Raw genomic sequence first — 17187 nt, 5'->3', positions numbered from 1 at the left:
ACAGTAAATACATAATTAATATATTTTATAAATATGAATAATAAATATTTATATTTTAACTTTTCTTAAAAGCATCAAAGAGCTTACGAGATGGAATAGGATTATCACGCCAAATCTGAGTCCCATGTCAAGAATTCAAAGTCATTTTGCCCTGATTGGGAGGAAACAGCTGCACTATGGAGCTGGGGTATTTGGCAGCCTCACCAGGCAAAACAGACAAAAGGGCCTGTCCAGTGGAGAGTCTGATAATTATCCACACATTAAGTTGAGGTCCTGCAGGACTTTACTCTTAGAGCAGAGCTTCCCAAATGTGTCTGCACATTAGCATCATTAGGGAGCTTTTGAAAATTTCTAAGGGCAGGCCACACCACAGACCAACTAAATCACAGTCTCCAGGGGTGGGACACAGGTCTCCATGTATCTTGAAGCTTCCCAGATGGTTCCCGTGTGCCGATGAATTTGGGAACCACCACTCAGGGAGAAAGAGTGAATTGGCTGTAATAGTCCCCACATGGATGACTCGGGAGATCTCAAGTTGTTCAACCTCAGGCCCAACCAAGTGGAGTCAGGATGTGACAGCAAGAAGCTGTGAAACAGCAGACCCAGGTACCAAGCTGGTATCGTGATTCTTCCATTCACTGCTTGTTTCAATGTTTATATGACAAGTGCTGCTTCTGCTCCTGCTTTCAGAGCCTCTGAGCACATGGACTGTCACACAAGGAGCATCGATTATGTCTGGGCTGCTCAAGTGTCTCGCAGACTGTGAGTGGCTAAGCTTTCAACACAACCCGGCCCTCAGCTCACAGCAGATTTAATAGCGGTAACAGCAGCCCCGAGTGGCACACAGCTACCCTGTGGGTGTGAAACACTCCAACTTTGCCCATATGTCTAAATCTATATGGAGCGTCTCATTTTCTAAATTGAGTCAGAAAATTTAGACCTGAATTCTAATTCCAGCTTCTCTTCTAAAAAGCTCCCATCTACTCCCGAGGCCTCCCTTCCTCCTCGGTCACTGTGGGACTGCACTTCTGCATTCGTGTCATCTGGCTGCTGGACCAGAAAACATTCTCTGGGCCTCAGTTTCTTCATGAAGGAAAGTGGGGCCAAAACAGTAAGCACCTCACAAGGAGGCTGGGGGCTTTCAAGTGAGACAGTGTACAGGGCGACAAGCGGCAAGGGAGTGCATACAGTAGGAACTCAATAAATGTTAACTTGCATTCTCCCAGGTTCTCATGTGAGAAAATGGAATGATTCTTACCAGTCTATCTTAGGAAAGTTTAAATGAGCTACGGAGAGAGGCAGAAGGTGCTTGGTATTATGAAAAGCATATACAAGAAAGAAAAAAAAAAGGAAACATATGCAAATGAAGGAAATATTATTGTGCAAAAATGGACTGAGATCAGTTTCAGACACAGCAGGAGCAGATTTGATAGGCCTGATTAATTTATTAAACAAACTAAAATCATAAATACCTGAAAACTAAAAACCATTTGCTTACAGATGAGACTGAAAGACAGAAGGTAAAGGAAGAAGCTCCAAAGATTCGAGGGCTTGCTGGGCCCCAAAGTCAGGCCTGGGGGAGGCTTAGGTGGCGGCGACGGTGGCAGAGTGACCGCTGGAGGACCGGAGGGCCCGGCCAAGAGGGGACCTGGTGATGGTGGCCGAGGCAGAGGCTGACACGGGGCTGCTCACTGCTCTCAGTAACACGAGGGAACTCTGCTTCTCTGGTCATGAGAAGAGGTGAGACGCTTTCACCTAGGAGGGGAATCGCCACAAAACAACAGTGCGCCTGCTCCAGCTTCGGGGCCTTACAGAGACAGAGCTCTCCGGTCTGTGGGCAGCAGGTCTTCTCCTGGGGGCCGAGGGAAGCAGCAGCCGTGGGCTGGTCAGAGAGAGAAGCAAGCTCAGGCCTGGAATTTGCACTGGGCTGTGGGGTATTTGTTCCTATCGTTTTATTATGGAAAATCTCAAACGTACAGCACAGTTGAATGCACTTTGCAGTGATGCTGGCACAACCCTATCTGGATTCAATCATTATTGTTTTACTATACTTTCTTTTTGAAAAAATATTTATTTAGCTGCGTGGGTTTTCAGTTGTGGCACACAAGATCTTTGATCTCCGTGGTGGTATGCGGGATCATGCAGGTCTTTAGTTGTGGCATGTGGGATCTAGTTTCCTGACTGGGCATCAAACCCAGGCCCCCTGAATTGGCAGCTCTGAGTCTTAGCCACTGGACCACCAGGGAAACCCCTCGTTTTATAGTACTTGCTTGATCACATCCATCCATCTATCCCTCTATCCATCCATTACTCCATGTTAATTTGGGTGTATTTAAAGTGATGTACAGGACTCAATACCCTTTCCCCTAAACACTTCAGCAAGCATATTATTAACTAGAGCTCAGTATTTTTTTTTTACAGATCTTTACTTCTGATACAAAATTTACATACTACGAAATGCACAAATACGAAGATAATAGGTACTGTGTTTTGACAAATGCATGCACCTGGTTGACCCACACCCCTATCAGATGTAGAACATCCCATCACCTATAGATTTGTTCCATGACCTTGGACAACACCCTGTTTACCTCTGATTTCAGCATGTTCCAAACTTTTGTGATCATAGAACTCTTTTTCCAAGCCAAGTTCCAAAATCTGTCTTAAACAATTCAGCTTAGATGAAATGTTAAATACCATTTAAGCCTCCATATTACAGTTGAAGAAATCTGAGAAATGGAGATGTTAATTATCTCAGATTCCTAAGCTGACAGCACACTTATGACAGGAAATAAATACTTAACAACCTCTCCAAACCAGGAAATATACTAGGTGTGGGGTTGCCAGAAAGATGAAATATGATTACATATGTGAAATGCCTGGCCTTGTGTCTGGCACAAGCAGAGACCAAATATCATTAGTGCTTTTCTCCTCTTTTCCACACTAATGTTTTAGTATGTTCACATGGCTAAGATAGTATATGCACACCCTTCATCTCATTCTAGTATAGTAATAACCCATGAGGTAGGCAGGGGAGGCATTTTCATCCACACTTTTTGGGAGATGATATGGCTTGTCCTGATCATTATTAGTAAATAAGGGTGGCGCCAGGACTTAAACTGAGTCTCCTGACCCTAAATAATTTCAGACAATAGATTTAGGAGCTTTGTCCATGTTCCTCCCAAGCCATCTCAGACTAGAGAGGAAGGTGAATTTGAAAATGCTAAGAAGGATATATTTGGTTCCCAGTTACAGAAACCCAACCTGAACTCACTGAAGAAGAATTTATTGGCTCATAATAGAAAGCTTCTCCCTCCCCGCTGCAACCCAGCCTTCAGTTGCCTCTCGTCTGGGCTCCATTCCCAGGCACCACCACCCTCATGGAGGGAAAGTCTTTGTTTACATTCATCCAGGTTAGCAATCTCAAAAGAAAAAAGAGAATCTTCTTTTGCAATGTTGAGCAAAACTCCAAGGATTGAGTTTACTAAACTAACTTGTTTCATGTGCCCATTTTTGAAACAATTATTATTATTTAAAAGGACGGACTCTGTTGACCGGCCACCATGGGTTGTGAACTACTCCTATACTGGGGATAGGGAGGGTCAACTCCTCCCACGACCTGAAAGAGCCGGAGGATGTGTTCTCCAGCAAAATGAATATCCTGTTGTCAGAGGAAAGGGGAAATGGATGAAGGATGCTAGGCAGCTAGTCAACAAAAATATGTTTAACAAAACTACTGGGTCACCTGGATCAACTTACATTGTTGGAAGTGGGTCTGTCAGCACTTTGCTGGAACTCTCCAAGCCCAGACTTTAGAGGTTTTCACGGAGGTTTCACTACACAGGCACAACTGATCAAATCACGGGCCATTGGTGACTGAACTCAATTTCTAACTCCTCTCTCTCTGCCCTGAAGACTGTGGGGGCGGGGGCTTAAAGTTCCAACCTGAGACTCACCTGTTCAGTCTTTCAGGTCACTGGCTCCATCCTGAAGCTGCCCAGGACCCCAACAACACTCCAGAGTCGCTGTCAGCATAAACTGGGGTAAGGCGGAAAGGGGCTTGTTGTGAATAACAAGACAGTCCTGACACAAGGTCCAGCTGAAGCTCTGTCCCTAAGAAAACGCTCAACACTTTCCCACTCCATAACTTAATTCCATAGAGTTTACAGTCAAAAGGTCAATTCATTCGTGCACTATCTTTTCTAGGAAATTCACCTGACTTCTCACAGGAGTCTGCAGGTTAAGCCCAGGGCTCCAGCATGTATGAGATCTACTGTAAACACTTCCCGGGAAGGTTCCCAAGCACCTGCGGTCCATCCCTCCTTCCCCGATTGTGTCCGCACCCACTGCAGCACTTCCCCACTTCCCTCAGACATTTTCAGGCATCGGTGAAATTATTAAAAAAAAAAAAAAACTTTTCCCTGGGAGCGGGAGAGGTTGGAGGGTATCTCCTTTTCCAAAGGAATCAGTACAATTGTAGCCACTTCGGCTGCCAAGCCTCAAAGGCAGTACTTCTGCTCACACAGCCTTCTCAGCATTGTCTTGCCTACCATGAGGGGACAGGAGAGGCAGGATGTGAAATGCGACCTGCCCGCAGCAAGTCTGTTTCCAAGTGCAAATGGCAGTAAAAAGTAAAAGTTGTGGCAAAAACTGGAAGAGGTCAGCAAAGCTCCTCTGGGCCCCAGCCTTCATTTGGCTCCCTCTCCTCCAGTCTTTCCTTTCTCCTTCACAGGCTCCCATCATCTTCCTCCTCGCTGCCCTGCAGGAAGGGGGCAGGGAAGATTCCCGCCGTGGAGGTGAGGAGTGAGAAGCAGGACAGGAGACTTCCGAGTGAGCTGATGTTGATACTGATCAAACATGAAAATGGGGGAATTCCCTGGTGGTCCAGGGGTGAGGACTTGGTGCTTTCACTGTGGTGGCCCAGGTTCAATCCCTGGCGAGGGAACTAAGATCCTGCAAGCCACACAGTGTGGCAAAAACGGAAAAACAAACATAAACACCATGACAATGGGATCAGAGACAACTACTGAAAAGCAAATTACAGATTCTCCAAAACTAAGTGGGAAGAGAAGAACCCAAAATGTAGCTGGGCCAGATATGATTAATACTAATTAGAAAGTCATTCCATTCTCTAATCCCAACATAGACTCAAATTGGCCTTGACGTCACTGTATCATCCCAACCACCATCACCTGGACACCTCACACCCTCTCTTCTTCCAACTCATTCAGTCTTTCTAGGACAGCCAGAGGGCACTTCTTAAAACACAAACTGAGTCATGTCATTCCCTTGCTTAAAGGTTTTACCTATTTCCAAGTCCACTTAGAATCAAATCCAAAATCCTTATCATGACTCAAAAAGCTCCACACATCTAGTCTCCATCAACTCTTGTGTCTTATCGCTCTCCCTCCTTCCACTGAGCACAAACCACCAAACTTAGTTTCTCAAGAAAATAGGAAATTGCCCCAAGACCTGGACTCGGGGATTACTGCTTCCTAGAAAACTTTCTTGCTCTCCCCATATCACCTCCCATTCACAAATGAGACTTCAGATTTCTCTGTTAACTGCACCCTTCTCAACCTCAATTAGGTTCCCTATGTTGTAGTGGCTATCAAATAAAGTCATAGTGTAAGCGGAGAATAGCTCTGTTAGTATATTCTGAAAAGATAAACCAGTTTGTAGGTGTGAAAGATTCAATGTGTAGATTCAACTGGTTGGCAGGAAAGACTAGTCCTAGGATAAGTAGTTTAGCTTGGACAGCATTAACTTACTTAAATTCTCCAAGTTCCACCAGACTTTTTTCCATTTTCCTATTCATTTACCTGGTCCCCCTGGGGGAGCTACAGCATTAAAGAAGTGGAGAGTGGGAAGAATGGTATGTAACAAGAAGCATACTGAAGTGAAAGTTGCTCAGTTGTATCCGACTCTTTGCGACCCCAAGGACTATAGCCTGCCAGGCTCCTCTGTCCATGGGGTTTCCCAGGCAAGAATACTGGAATGGGTTGCCATGTCTTCTCCAGTGGAACTTCCCAACGCAGGGATCAAACCCACGCCTCCTGCGTTGCAGGTGGATTCCTTACTGTCTGAGCCACTAGGGAAGCCCAAAGTATACTGAGACAGTGATTAGAAATTTGGACAGAAATTAGTGTGAACTGGGGCAAGTCAAACCTGCACTTTGGGCCTTAGTCTCCTAAAATTTGACAATAATCTCTAACATTCCTTCTAACTTTTACTTTTCAAGATACTAGACTATGGATTAAATCCCTCCTAATTCAGTAATTTTTCCTAAAGTGCTCTAATGTAAACTACTCCTCTTATCTTAGACACATGAGTGATACAGAACTCTACTTCCCAAGGAATTCACTTCTCCCCAGTCGACTTGTGGTCTTAGGATCTGCCTCTCCATAATTTCCTCTCATTAATCTCTGTGCATTAAAGATTATTTATAAATTCTCATAAGAGAATTTATCTAGCCACATGCCAGCTATTTACAATTTAAAGACATTACCCTGACCACCATTTTCTAAGTTAAACCTCTCCACTTCCTTTCACTCTGTATATAAATGCTTTCCAGACACCTCAGCAACCTTCTTGCCTACACTGGCCCTCTCCAGTTTATGAATGTCCATCTTAACATTTAGCTCCTGAAACTACATTGTATATCCTCTCTGTGGTCTCAGCAGATCAAAGAGAATCTTCAGTGATCCAGTAAGAACGCTGCCCTAAATATTTTGGTTTGCTTAGCAACAAAACAAAAGCAAGCACTGGCTATTGATATGGCTGTTGTCTTATCATTTAAACCATCTACATTATACTGCTGTTTTTCATAGGAGCGGTTCCAGCTGAGCCTGAACTGGGAGGATTCAGAGTCTGAGATTATCTGATGAACTGGTACTAATGATAACCCACAGTCTCTGCATGAGATGATTTTCATGGAGGAAATAGCTTGTGGGGAGGACTTGGTGCCAGAGGGCCTGGATGAACTTGGGAAGTAAGGATACAGGTGTCTATCTAAGGCCTTCGAGAGGTCTTAGATCTCTGGAGAGTCAGGCTGGCAATAATATTTGGGTATATACAAGATAGTGTCAGAGACTGGGCGAGGGGGCACTCCCCATTTCTGGTCATGACCTAGGGGAATCTGATGTGGTGAGTACTGAAGGAAACATGGTCTTTGCATGTGCCTGTCTCTGGGAGGGGACTTGGGGTTCCCCTGGAACACCCCACCAGGCAGTAAGCCACAGCCAACAGTGTGGGGTGGGGTGGGAGGGAAATCTGTTCCCCAGGAAGCAGGTGGTGACCTTCTAAGGACTCCAAGGAAAGCTTAAGGACACTTTGAAGATGAACTGAAATCCTGTCTCAGGCACTGCCAGGAAAATCTGAGCTGGGACAGTTGAATTATTACTAGTAATTAAAGCTTATTGGGACCAGTGAGTTGAAGCAAAGGAAATTTGGGTTCTCTATTAACAGCTGATGCAATCTCCTTCATATTCATGTAAATCTAGAGCATCCAAATCTTTTCTGAAAAGTTCCCAAATGATGTCAGATCTGCTGGTTTACATACTGCACTTTAAGTAACAAAATAATTAGAATATATGACCACAGATCCTCTAAAAAAACAGTATGGGAGAAAGAAGTCTCCCGAACTTGTAGTATAATAAGTTGGCTTTACTGCTCTTAGCTAGCATCTTAGTGTCCATCTTTCCTAAACTTCTGACACTTCTTCCTAGTTTCTAAAAACGAACTTCTACTCCCAACATTTTTGCTATCTTTGTGTGGTCCTTGAAAATAGAGAAAACACTTTTGCAAAGGAAATGGCTGGGAAGTGAAGCTATCTGCTTTGGAGAAGGAAAAAAAATTAGCTATTTAAAAGGATATGTTAAAATTAATCCTAGGAAACATATTTTGAACTTTTGTTATTTTTGAAGTGATACGCGATATTCCAGAAGGACTAGTAAATGAGAGAAAGGCGAAAAATAAGTTATTTTGATAAGATTTCCTTACTTTTTAAATCCTAACATAAACTGCTTAGAGTTCTGTAGAGACTTTATCCCTGTAAAATCAGTAAAATCAAACCATACGCTTACAGGAGGCTCCCCAGTGACCTTGAGATCATTTTGGCCCGAGGGTGGTGCAGAAGCTGGGGCGGGGGGACGGAACAGGAAGTGACGTCACCCTGAATAACAGGTCCTGCTCTCAGCCCTCAGCCCAGGTGGGTCATCTCTCTTCCTTTAAATAGGGTCAGAGGATCTTTGCTGTTGTCCTCAAGCGTCACACTCCAAATCCCACACAGAAAACCCTTTGGAGCAACCAACCTAACACACAAGGCAGCCCCTCGGGGATGAGAACCCCAGCAGAAACTCGGCGTCCCGCTGGGGTATGGAGGGGTCTGCTGACACACCTGTTGCCCCTGGAAGATGGCGTCTCAGAGACGCACAGCCAGGCCAGGGTCGGCCTCCAGGGCCGGCTCCTTGGACGCTCTCCTCCTCCCTGCTACCGGCTGGAACGTCCTGGGGCCTCAGCTCTCCAGCAGCAGCAGTGGGTGACCCTGCCCACTCAGGCTCAAGGAACTTTTCTTTTGACAGTGTGTGAGCAGCAGACGTGCTTAGACAGTACTTCTCCAACAGAGACTCTGTGAGCAGAAGAATAACAACTTCAGAAGCCAGCGTGGCGACCAGCTGGCTTCTTTCGATGGGTCAGGCCCAAGGAAGTCATAGATAAGGGAACAGACACCTTGCATGCCGACGGCAGGAAGGCAGCTGCCTCAGGTAAGCAGGCAGGGGTCTAAACTTGGATGGGTGACAGATAAGGAAATTGACTATGTCCTTTGATTTCAGCCTGCAAGTCAAGTGGTGCTTTCACATCGCCTTCCATTCTATTGATCTTTTAGTCCTCACCTACATTTTTTTAAATGAAAAAGCTTATGACAAAAGCCAAAAGTCCAACAGATGCATTAAAAAAAAACAATAAAAGGGCCTGGATTGGAAAACCAGGAAAGCCCTGAATTATAAAGTCTAAGCTAATTCTTAAATTTTTGTCTAATACGAGGAAATATATTTCTTTATTAACAGACACAAAAATTCTCCTCTAAGATGACCCTTTCACATCTTGGGTTTTCCCAATTTGATTAAATCACAATCAGGACTGTCCTATGGCTCCTGGGAACTGGTTCTGCCAACATTGGAGAGTCAGAAATGCACTATCTTATTTCTGGACTTTATGCACACCTCTACATGGGGAATATGATGGTGTTATAATTTATAAATTATACTTCTGAAATAAAGATGAATTATTGGACTTCAGTACACAAGGCTATATATTGTTAACCTGCTTATTTAACTTATATGGAGGGTACATCATGTGAAATCCTGGGCTGGATGAATCACAAGCTGGAATCAAGATTGCCAGGAGAAATGTCAACAACCTCAGATATGCAGATGATACCACTCTAATAGCAGAAAGCGAAGAGGAACTAAAGAGCCTCTAGATGAAGGTGAAAGAGGAGAGTGAAAAAGCTGGCTTAAAACTCAGCATTCAAAAAACTAAGATCATGGCATCCAGTCCCATCACTTCATGGCAAATAGGAGGGGAAACAGTGGAAACAAGTGACAGATTTTATTTTCTTGGGCTCCAAAATCACTGTCCACAGTGACTGCAGCCACGAAATTAAAAGACACTTGCTCCCTGGAAGAAAGGTATGACAAACCTAGACAGCATATTAAAATCAGAGACATCACTTTTCCAACAAAGGTCCATTCAGTTAAGGGTATGGTTTTTCCAGTAGTCATGTATGGATGTGAGAAAGAAAGAAAGTGAGGTCGTTCAGTTGTGTCCAACTCTTTGTGACTGCATGGACTGTAGCCTACCAGGCTCCTCTGTCCATGGGATTTTCAAGGCAAGAGTACTGGATGGGTTGCCATTTTGAGTTGGACAATAAAGAAGGCTGAGCATCAAAGAATGATGTTTTTGAACTGTGGTGCTGGAGAAGGCTCTTAAGAGTCCCTTGGACTGCAAGAAGATCAAACCAGTCAATCCTAAAAAAAAAAATCAACCCTGAATACTCATTGGAAGGACTGATGCTGAAGCTGAAGCTCCAATACTTTGGTCACCTGATGTGAAGAGCCAACTCACTGGAAAAAGATCCTGATGCTGGGAAAGACTGAGGACAGGAGGAGAAGGGAGCAGCAGTGGATGAGATGGTTGGATGGCATCCATGACTCAATGGACATGAATCTGAGCAAACTCCAGCAGACACTGAAGGACAGGGAAGCCTGGCGTGCTGCTCTCCATGGGGGTCACAAAGAGTCAGAAACAACTCAGTGACTGAACAACATTGGACTTGAACTGTCAAATAACTTTAAAAACTGACATCTCTTAAAATAGAAATCATTTCAATATTAGAGTTCCAATAATTATGGTGAAAGGGCCCGTGTATGCTAAATATGAGGTAGGCAATGCTCATATCCTGAAATGCTACCCTCCTGTTTGTTTTTTTAAACCCAACAGATGATAGCATCTGCTTCTCTATTTATTTGTTTGTGGTGATTTTTAAAATTGGGTGTGACCACATATACATATATATACCTAACATTAAAATTACCATTTTTAAGTGTACAGTTTAGCAGCATCAAATACATTCATCTTCTTTGGAGTTTCTGCAACTCAACCTCCACTCTTAGACATTCCCATAAAGAGAAACCTATAGACATTGCTGTTTTTCTTGGGGCTTTATGTCTATTCACCTCTTAACAAAAAGTACAGCTCAGGAGATAAGGTTTACCATAAAGAAGTGCATGAAGGATCTTCAGAGAAGAAAGACGAGACAAAGCACTCTGTGTTAGCAGGCCTTTCTACTTTCCATAATATAATCCCTTCTTTCCCCTCTGCTCTCTTAGGGGTAGAACAGAAGGAGCATGAGATGCAGAGTAACTACTCTGTGTTGGTTCAGCTGGTTCAGCTGGTATCTTTTTGCCTTGATGTCTTCATCCATAAAATGGGGATAGTAATACTGAGATGAGTGTTGCTATACGATCTAAAAGAGGCACTACCTATCAAGAGGAAACTAACAATTACTGTGCACAAACTGGTTATCACTCATGTGAGATTCTGGTCCCAGCTACCACTATCAGGCTGCAAGCCCCGGAGAGTAGCGCCTGGGTCCTGCGTGCGGCTCTGCTGAGCCCCCAGCCTGAGCTCGTAACTGGCACCTAGCAGATATTCCTTACACATGTGGAGGGGCAAGATGTCTCCATTTTTCTGGAAGGTCTTACTATATCCAGGACCATCACAAAGAAGATGGAAATACATAGGAAAACAAAGGCATTCTGTATGGTTGGTGGCCCTTGGAGGTGCAACCTGAGCAGAATTACCATCAATACCTGAAAACTGGTGTTCAAGTAACAGCACTTATAACCGGCCCAACTGGACAAAGGGCATAAAAACCTTAGAACAAGCATGATTTCACTCAAAATTCTGAGTCAAGGAAGTTATGTGAAAAATTCACGTCAGTGCACAAATACAATACACATCTATCAGGATGTAACATACAAAAAAAAAAAACCCAAACCAGAAACCACCTTCTCATCCAACAACAGGGACATGCAAATAAATATGTAAATCCAGACAATGTCGCAGCATTTGGGCTCAGAGAAGGTTGCCCTGAGATATGCCACAATGGCCTATTGATTATTTTGAATTAAAGTTACTTCAGAAACAGTCATTGGCGGGTGGAGGGGATGAATAAAAAAGATATTCTGACGCCTCTCCTTACCCCACCCCCAGAAAGGGGAAAATAAATCTCCCCTGTGAAAGTAACTTTCCCGTACCAGGAGTATAGAAAGCATCCTTGTCACCAGAGTTGGGGAATTTAAGGCTAAGAACACTGTATAAACAAACTGTGTTGCTTCTCCATTAGTCTGGTACCCCAAGCACAAGTCTCTTGGTTAACTCTTCACAAATGATTTTTTCTTGGTCTGAAAGTGATATATAAACAGCTTGATTTCATCACTTTGTCGGGTCATTTCTATGAGGGGCTTCCCAGGTCGCTTGTGCATGCATGCCAAGTTGCTTCAGTTGTGTCTGACTCTTTGCAACCTTATGGACTATAGCCCACCTGGCTCCTCTGTCCATGGTGGTTCAGTGGTAAAGAATTTGCCTGCCAAGGCAAGAGACACAGGAGACGTTGGTTCGATCCTTGGGTCAGGCAGATCCCCTGGAGTAGGAAATGGCAACACACTCCAGTATTCTTGCCTGGAAAATTCCATAGACAGAGAAGCCTGGTGGAGTACGGTCCATGGGGTTGCAAAGAATGGGACACAACTGAGCACGCACACATTTCTATGAGACCTTTGTGTATATGAATTAAGTTGGTTTTTTCTCCAGTTCATCAGTCTTGTGGCAATTTAATTATTAGACCAACCCAAAGAACTCAAAGAACTGGTAGGCAGGAAATTTCTACCTCCTGGACAACACAATGCAGCCAACCTTTAAAATGACTGTATCAAAGTATAATTTATTAACAAAGAAAGATGTCTAGATTATACTCACTTAAAAGAAAAAGACTACCAAGCAACACACACAAAAAGAAAAATACATGTAACAAAATGCTAACAAAGATGATCTCTGGGCTTATTATTACTTCTTCAATTTGTTTTTCTGAATTTTGTCTTGTTTCTAGAATGAGTTCTTTGTGTAATTTTAAGAATAGAGTTAACAACAGAAAAAGAAAGAAAACATGGTCTCAAACATGCTTTAAGGAATCTGGGAGGCATAGTCAAAAGCCCCAGAGAACAAAGCCCTTATATTTAAATACCAGTGAGGTGACTTGCAGGGTGAGGCGGGGCCTAAAAGATGCCAATCTAACCGGTCAGTTGACAAGTCTTTGTCCAGTGAGTCATTTGGCTGAGAAAAATGCCAGCCATCTCTGCCTGCAGCGTCCTCCGCCTCGCCCACCACGGCAGCCTCCCGCCAGCCTCACCTAGAAACCCACTGTCAGCCTCGGTGCCTTTCCTCCCGGATTCAAGGTCCAGGCACCTGCATGAAGGGAGGCGACGCCCAAGCTCTGGGTCACTCATCCAAGCCTTTTTCCTTCTTCCAGAGGAGAAGCTGAGCCCAGAGACTTCAGGCGCCTACCCACAGTCCCTCCAATACAAGGACCCAAGGCAGAGGGGTCACTGGGAATCAACGCACAGTCAAATAATTCTCCTCTTGCTTGGTAAACCCTTGGAACAATCTGATGACTTGATTTTTTTTAAATTTGTTCTACAAAAAAAAAGTGCTTCTGCAGTAAGAGCAAGCAAGGAAGTATCAGTTCTGTTTTCTTTTGTTTTTTGGGGTTTTTATGCAGTTGCTACATTTTCCGGTTGAATATTGCTTCACTATCTACAACGTCCTCTCTGCTTTGCCTCTCCAGCTTTCTTCCTTTACTGAAAGAGCCCTGGAACTTGCCACTCCTGTAGAGGATATAAACTTGTTCAAAAATCCCTACCACTATAGTAGTGAGACTACTGAAAATTCACTGTTCTTTCTCTGAAAATGCCTTCTTGTTGCTGTATCTCCAACAGCTGCCAAGCTGAGAACATGCCCCGATCATCTCAGTCTGTGCAGAAGGTCTGGAATGCTGGGTGATTCCAGGAAAGACCTGCCACCAGCGTCCCCCGAGAGCAGAGGCCTTTTGGCACAAGCATCTCACTGGGCCCGGAGCGGCTGTATCAAGGTCTGGAGAACCAGCCTCGGTTTCCTCTAAGCATGGAGTCACTGGTCCGCGGACAAGTCCAAAGCCAGGGTTTTCAAGACCACATGCTGGGCCCTGCTACCCTTTTCTGGACTCTGAGGAGAAGGGAGGGAAACAAGGAAGAACTATAGCATTTGTTTTGGGGGATGATAGTATTTTTTTTTTCTCAAGCAGCTGCGAACTTAGAGCACAGGTTCAATAATGGCTTTAGGAAGCCCCACATGTTGGGTGGATGAATCTGCTGGGACTCTGAGTTCCAGCTGAGAAAAATCCCCTTGCTTAGCAGGCATGTGCTAAACATTTCAGGGGTGGGTCTGGCTGGATACCTAACTCAGATCAAACGAGGCCAGGAGTCAATCTTTCTCTTGCTAACTCTTCATTCAAATTCCTCTTTGCGGCTTTCATTCTCAGCACACCCTCATGTGAAGGCTCGAGGAATCCAGGCTTCCATTCAGCTCGGCTAAGGAAAGAGTGCTTCTCTTCTTCTGAATAGCTCCACGTTAGTCCCAGGAGTGCTTCATCTCACTAACCTGCATAGTGTGTCCTGTCTGCTTAAACAAATCAGAAGGTCTGAAAAATGAAATGAGCGGACTGGTTGGGTCTGGCCCTCCTCCTGCTATTCCAAGGGCTTCCCAGGTGGCAATAGTAGTAAAGAATCTGCCTGCCAGTGCAGGAGACAGAAGAGATCTAGGTTCAGTCCTTGGGCCAGGAAGATCCCCTGGAGTAGGAAACACCAGCTTACTCCAGTATTCTTGCCTGGAAAAGTCCATGGACAGAGGAGCCTGGCGGGCTTCAGTCTGTGGGGTTGCAAAGACCCAGACACGAGTGAGCGACTGAACACACGTACACTGCTGCCTCAAAGGGAAACTGAGGCAATGATACCAGAAGATGGAACGAACGGAGGTCAAACAACAGCAGGACATGCCCTCAGCAGGGGCGTGTGGTGGTCTGAGTAGACAAGATTGCTGAGGTTACAGGCAGGGACAGCTCACAGGTCAGCAGTTCCAAAGACTGGTCACGGCCATGGCTCATAAGCTCCAAGGCTCTGGAGAGAGCAGGGAACAAATTTCATAAGCAATCTACACTTAGCAGCTGAATCGTCACAACTCCTAAATGGCAACCTGAATTCAGGGAAACTTAGAGACACCGGTGAGTCACTGTGTTTCGTGGAGAACAGGACTTACCCCGAGTCTTGAAAAATGGGTAGGACTAGATGGAAAGAGGCGGCAGGAACCACGCAGTTCTGCGAGAGTCCCGGCTAGGAGACTGGCCCCGGCTTCTGAGGGCCCTCAGCCTCTAGGAGAGGGGGTGACACATGGGCAAAAGTGGAAAGGAATTTGAGGGACCACACAAAGGCTCCATCACTAAGAGTAATGACTAACTCTTGTCTGTCCTCTTCCTTCTCTGATCTTCCTCTGATGTTTTAACACTGTCCATATTTTCACTCTGCTTTGGGCTAAATCCAGGTTTTTGTGTCTTGTGTTCTCATTACTTGAGGAGCAGGGTTTAAGCCTCACACAGGAAAGCATTCTCAACAGGATGCCAGCACACAGTGGTCTGAAGCAGGCGGGGCCCTCACGCTTCCCCCCGTCATGGGCCTGCCACACTCGGCATCCTTACATTGAGATTTCAGGGCGGCCAAGAGACAGGTGCATGTTAGCAGATGTAAGCCATCCTATTGCTAGGAAAGGCAGCAGATTAGGTAGATCACTTGTAAGCAGAGATTAGTGCCTATTCGCACCTGGGAGAAAGCAAGGGCGGACTGGGGCACAAGACGGGTAGGAGGTGGTGGAAGTGGGGTGGGAGGGGCGCTGAAGAGGGAGGGGACGTGTGTCCACATGTAGCTGGTCCAGTTGTTCATACAGCAAACACTAACACAACATGGTGGAGCAATCATGCTCCAATAAAAATGTTAACTGGAAGAAATAAACAAAAGGCTCACAGCATGGTGCTCTTCAGTTTGGAAAGGGCAGTAAAAACACACGTTTGCAGTCACAAAGACCTCACTTTAGTCACAGGGCACAGACTTTCAGCTATAAGATGAATAAATTCTGGGGATCTAATGTACGGTGTGCTGAATATGGCTATTAATACTGTACCATATTTGCTGAAATTTGCGAAGGTAATAGATTGTAAGTGTTCTCACCACACATAAAAAGCAGCAACTATATGAAGTGATGGATTTATTAGTTAATTTGATTATGGTAATCATTTCGCTATGTACATGTATTAAATCATCAAATTATACATCATTTAAAAAAATCAGGTTGTACAACCTTAAAAAAAAAAAGAACCTCAGTTTGAATCTGTGCTTAAAAGCTGGGAGGCAGAACTTAATCTCTTTAAACTGCAAGTTCCTCATCAATAAAACATGGACCATAAAACCTGTTTTTATTGCAAACATTAATAAAGAAGAAGGAAGTAAAGTCCGAGTTCTACACATTATTTATTTATTTTTTTTGCACTCCCTCACCAAGGTCTTGGGACAGATTAACCTCTTTAAGCTACAACTTCCTCATCTGTAAAAATAAAATGATAGAAGCATCTAGCTCCTAGGGTTGTAGTTCAGATTAGATAACACACCCACAAATTCAACAGCTTCTAGCAACAGTAAGCAGTCAACCTGTGTTAGAGATGATGGTGGTGATGCTGAGGATATTAACTGTACAGTGTGGATGCCTGCAACTGTACGTGACAGAAAACCCAAACAGAAGTGACTTCACCTGTAAGGAAATGCTATTACTCACATGACGAGAAGTCCCAAGGTCAAGAAGCTCCAGAATGAGTGATTCATTGACTCAAAAATGTCATCAAGGAGTCACACTCTTTCCTGCCTTCACTGTGAGTTTCTCAACACGTAGGCTGTGACCTACCCTGGGTTAAAGCTCGCCGGGGCAAGATGGTGGACGACAACTCCAAATACCACATCCTCTTCTAACACTCTCCAAAGGTGGAGGAGATCACATCTTTCTTTTCCAAGGAAACAGAAACATTTTCTGGAAACCCTCTATCAGCAGACTTTCCCTCATAGTGTAACAAGGAAGAAGCTTTGTATTCTATAATAAATTAATCGGTATGCTTTGGACCTAACAGAAGCAGAAGATATTAAGAAGAGGTGTCAAGAATACACAGAAGAACTATACAAAAAAGATCTTCATGACCCAGATAACCACGATGGTGTGATCACTCACCTAGAGCCAGACATTCTAGAGTGTGAAGTCAAGCAGGCCTTAGGAAGCATCACTATGATCAAAGCTAGTGGACGTGATGGAATTCCAATTGAGCTATTTCAAATCCTCAAAGATGATGCTGTGAAAGTGCTGCACTCAGTATGCCAGCAAATTTGGAAAAAGCAGTGGCCACAAGACTGGAAAAGGTCAGTTTCCATTCGAAGCCCAAAGAAGGGCAATGCCAAAGAATGTTCAAAGTACCGCACAATTGCAGTCATCTCACATGCT

General features: G+C 44.4%; 1 protein-coding gene across 1 annotated transcript; it reads left to right on the top strand.

Moving 5' to 3' along the window:
• Positions 1-8338: 8338 nt before the first annotated feature.
• LOC122705870 lies at positions 8339-14169 on the top strand. The gene is made up of 4 exons (XM_043921126.1): positions 8339-8539; positions 8657-8765; positions 13094-13210; positions 13560-14169. The coding sequence occupies exons 1-4, from the start codon at positions 8339-8341 to the stop codon at positions 13739-13741; spliced, it is 609 nt and encodes a 202-aa protein (XP_043777061.1). The 3' UTR covers positions 13742-14169.
• Positions 14170-17187: the final 3018 nt, after the last annotated feature.

This window comes from Cervus elaphus, chromosome 12, assembly GCF_910594005.1.
Source record: "Cervus elaphus chromosome 12, mCerEla1.1, whole genome shotgun sequence".
Classification (NCBI taxonomy): domain Eukaryota; kingdom Metazoa; phylum Chordata; class Mammalia; order Artiodactyla; family Cervidae; genus Cervus; species Cervus elaphus.
Note: the sequence above shows the minus strand (reverse complement) of the source record. Positions and strands in the feature narration are given on the sequence as shown.

Bases quoted from the DNA above. Each gene is read 5' to 3' on its own strand.
- LOC122705870 (XM_043921126.1), top strand. From the start codon at position 8,339: ATGAGAACCCCAGCAGAAACTCGGCGTCCCGCTGGGGTATGGAGGGGT. The intron at 8,766-13,093 runs GTAAGCAGGCAG...TCCTTCTTCCAG, and splicing joins CAGGAAGGCAGCTGCCTCAG to AGGAGAAGCTGAGCCCAGAG. The intron at 13,211-13,559 runs GTAAACCCTTGG...TATCTCCAACAG, and splicing joins AATAATTCTCCTCTTGCTTG to CTGCCAAGCTGAGAACATGC.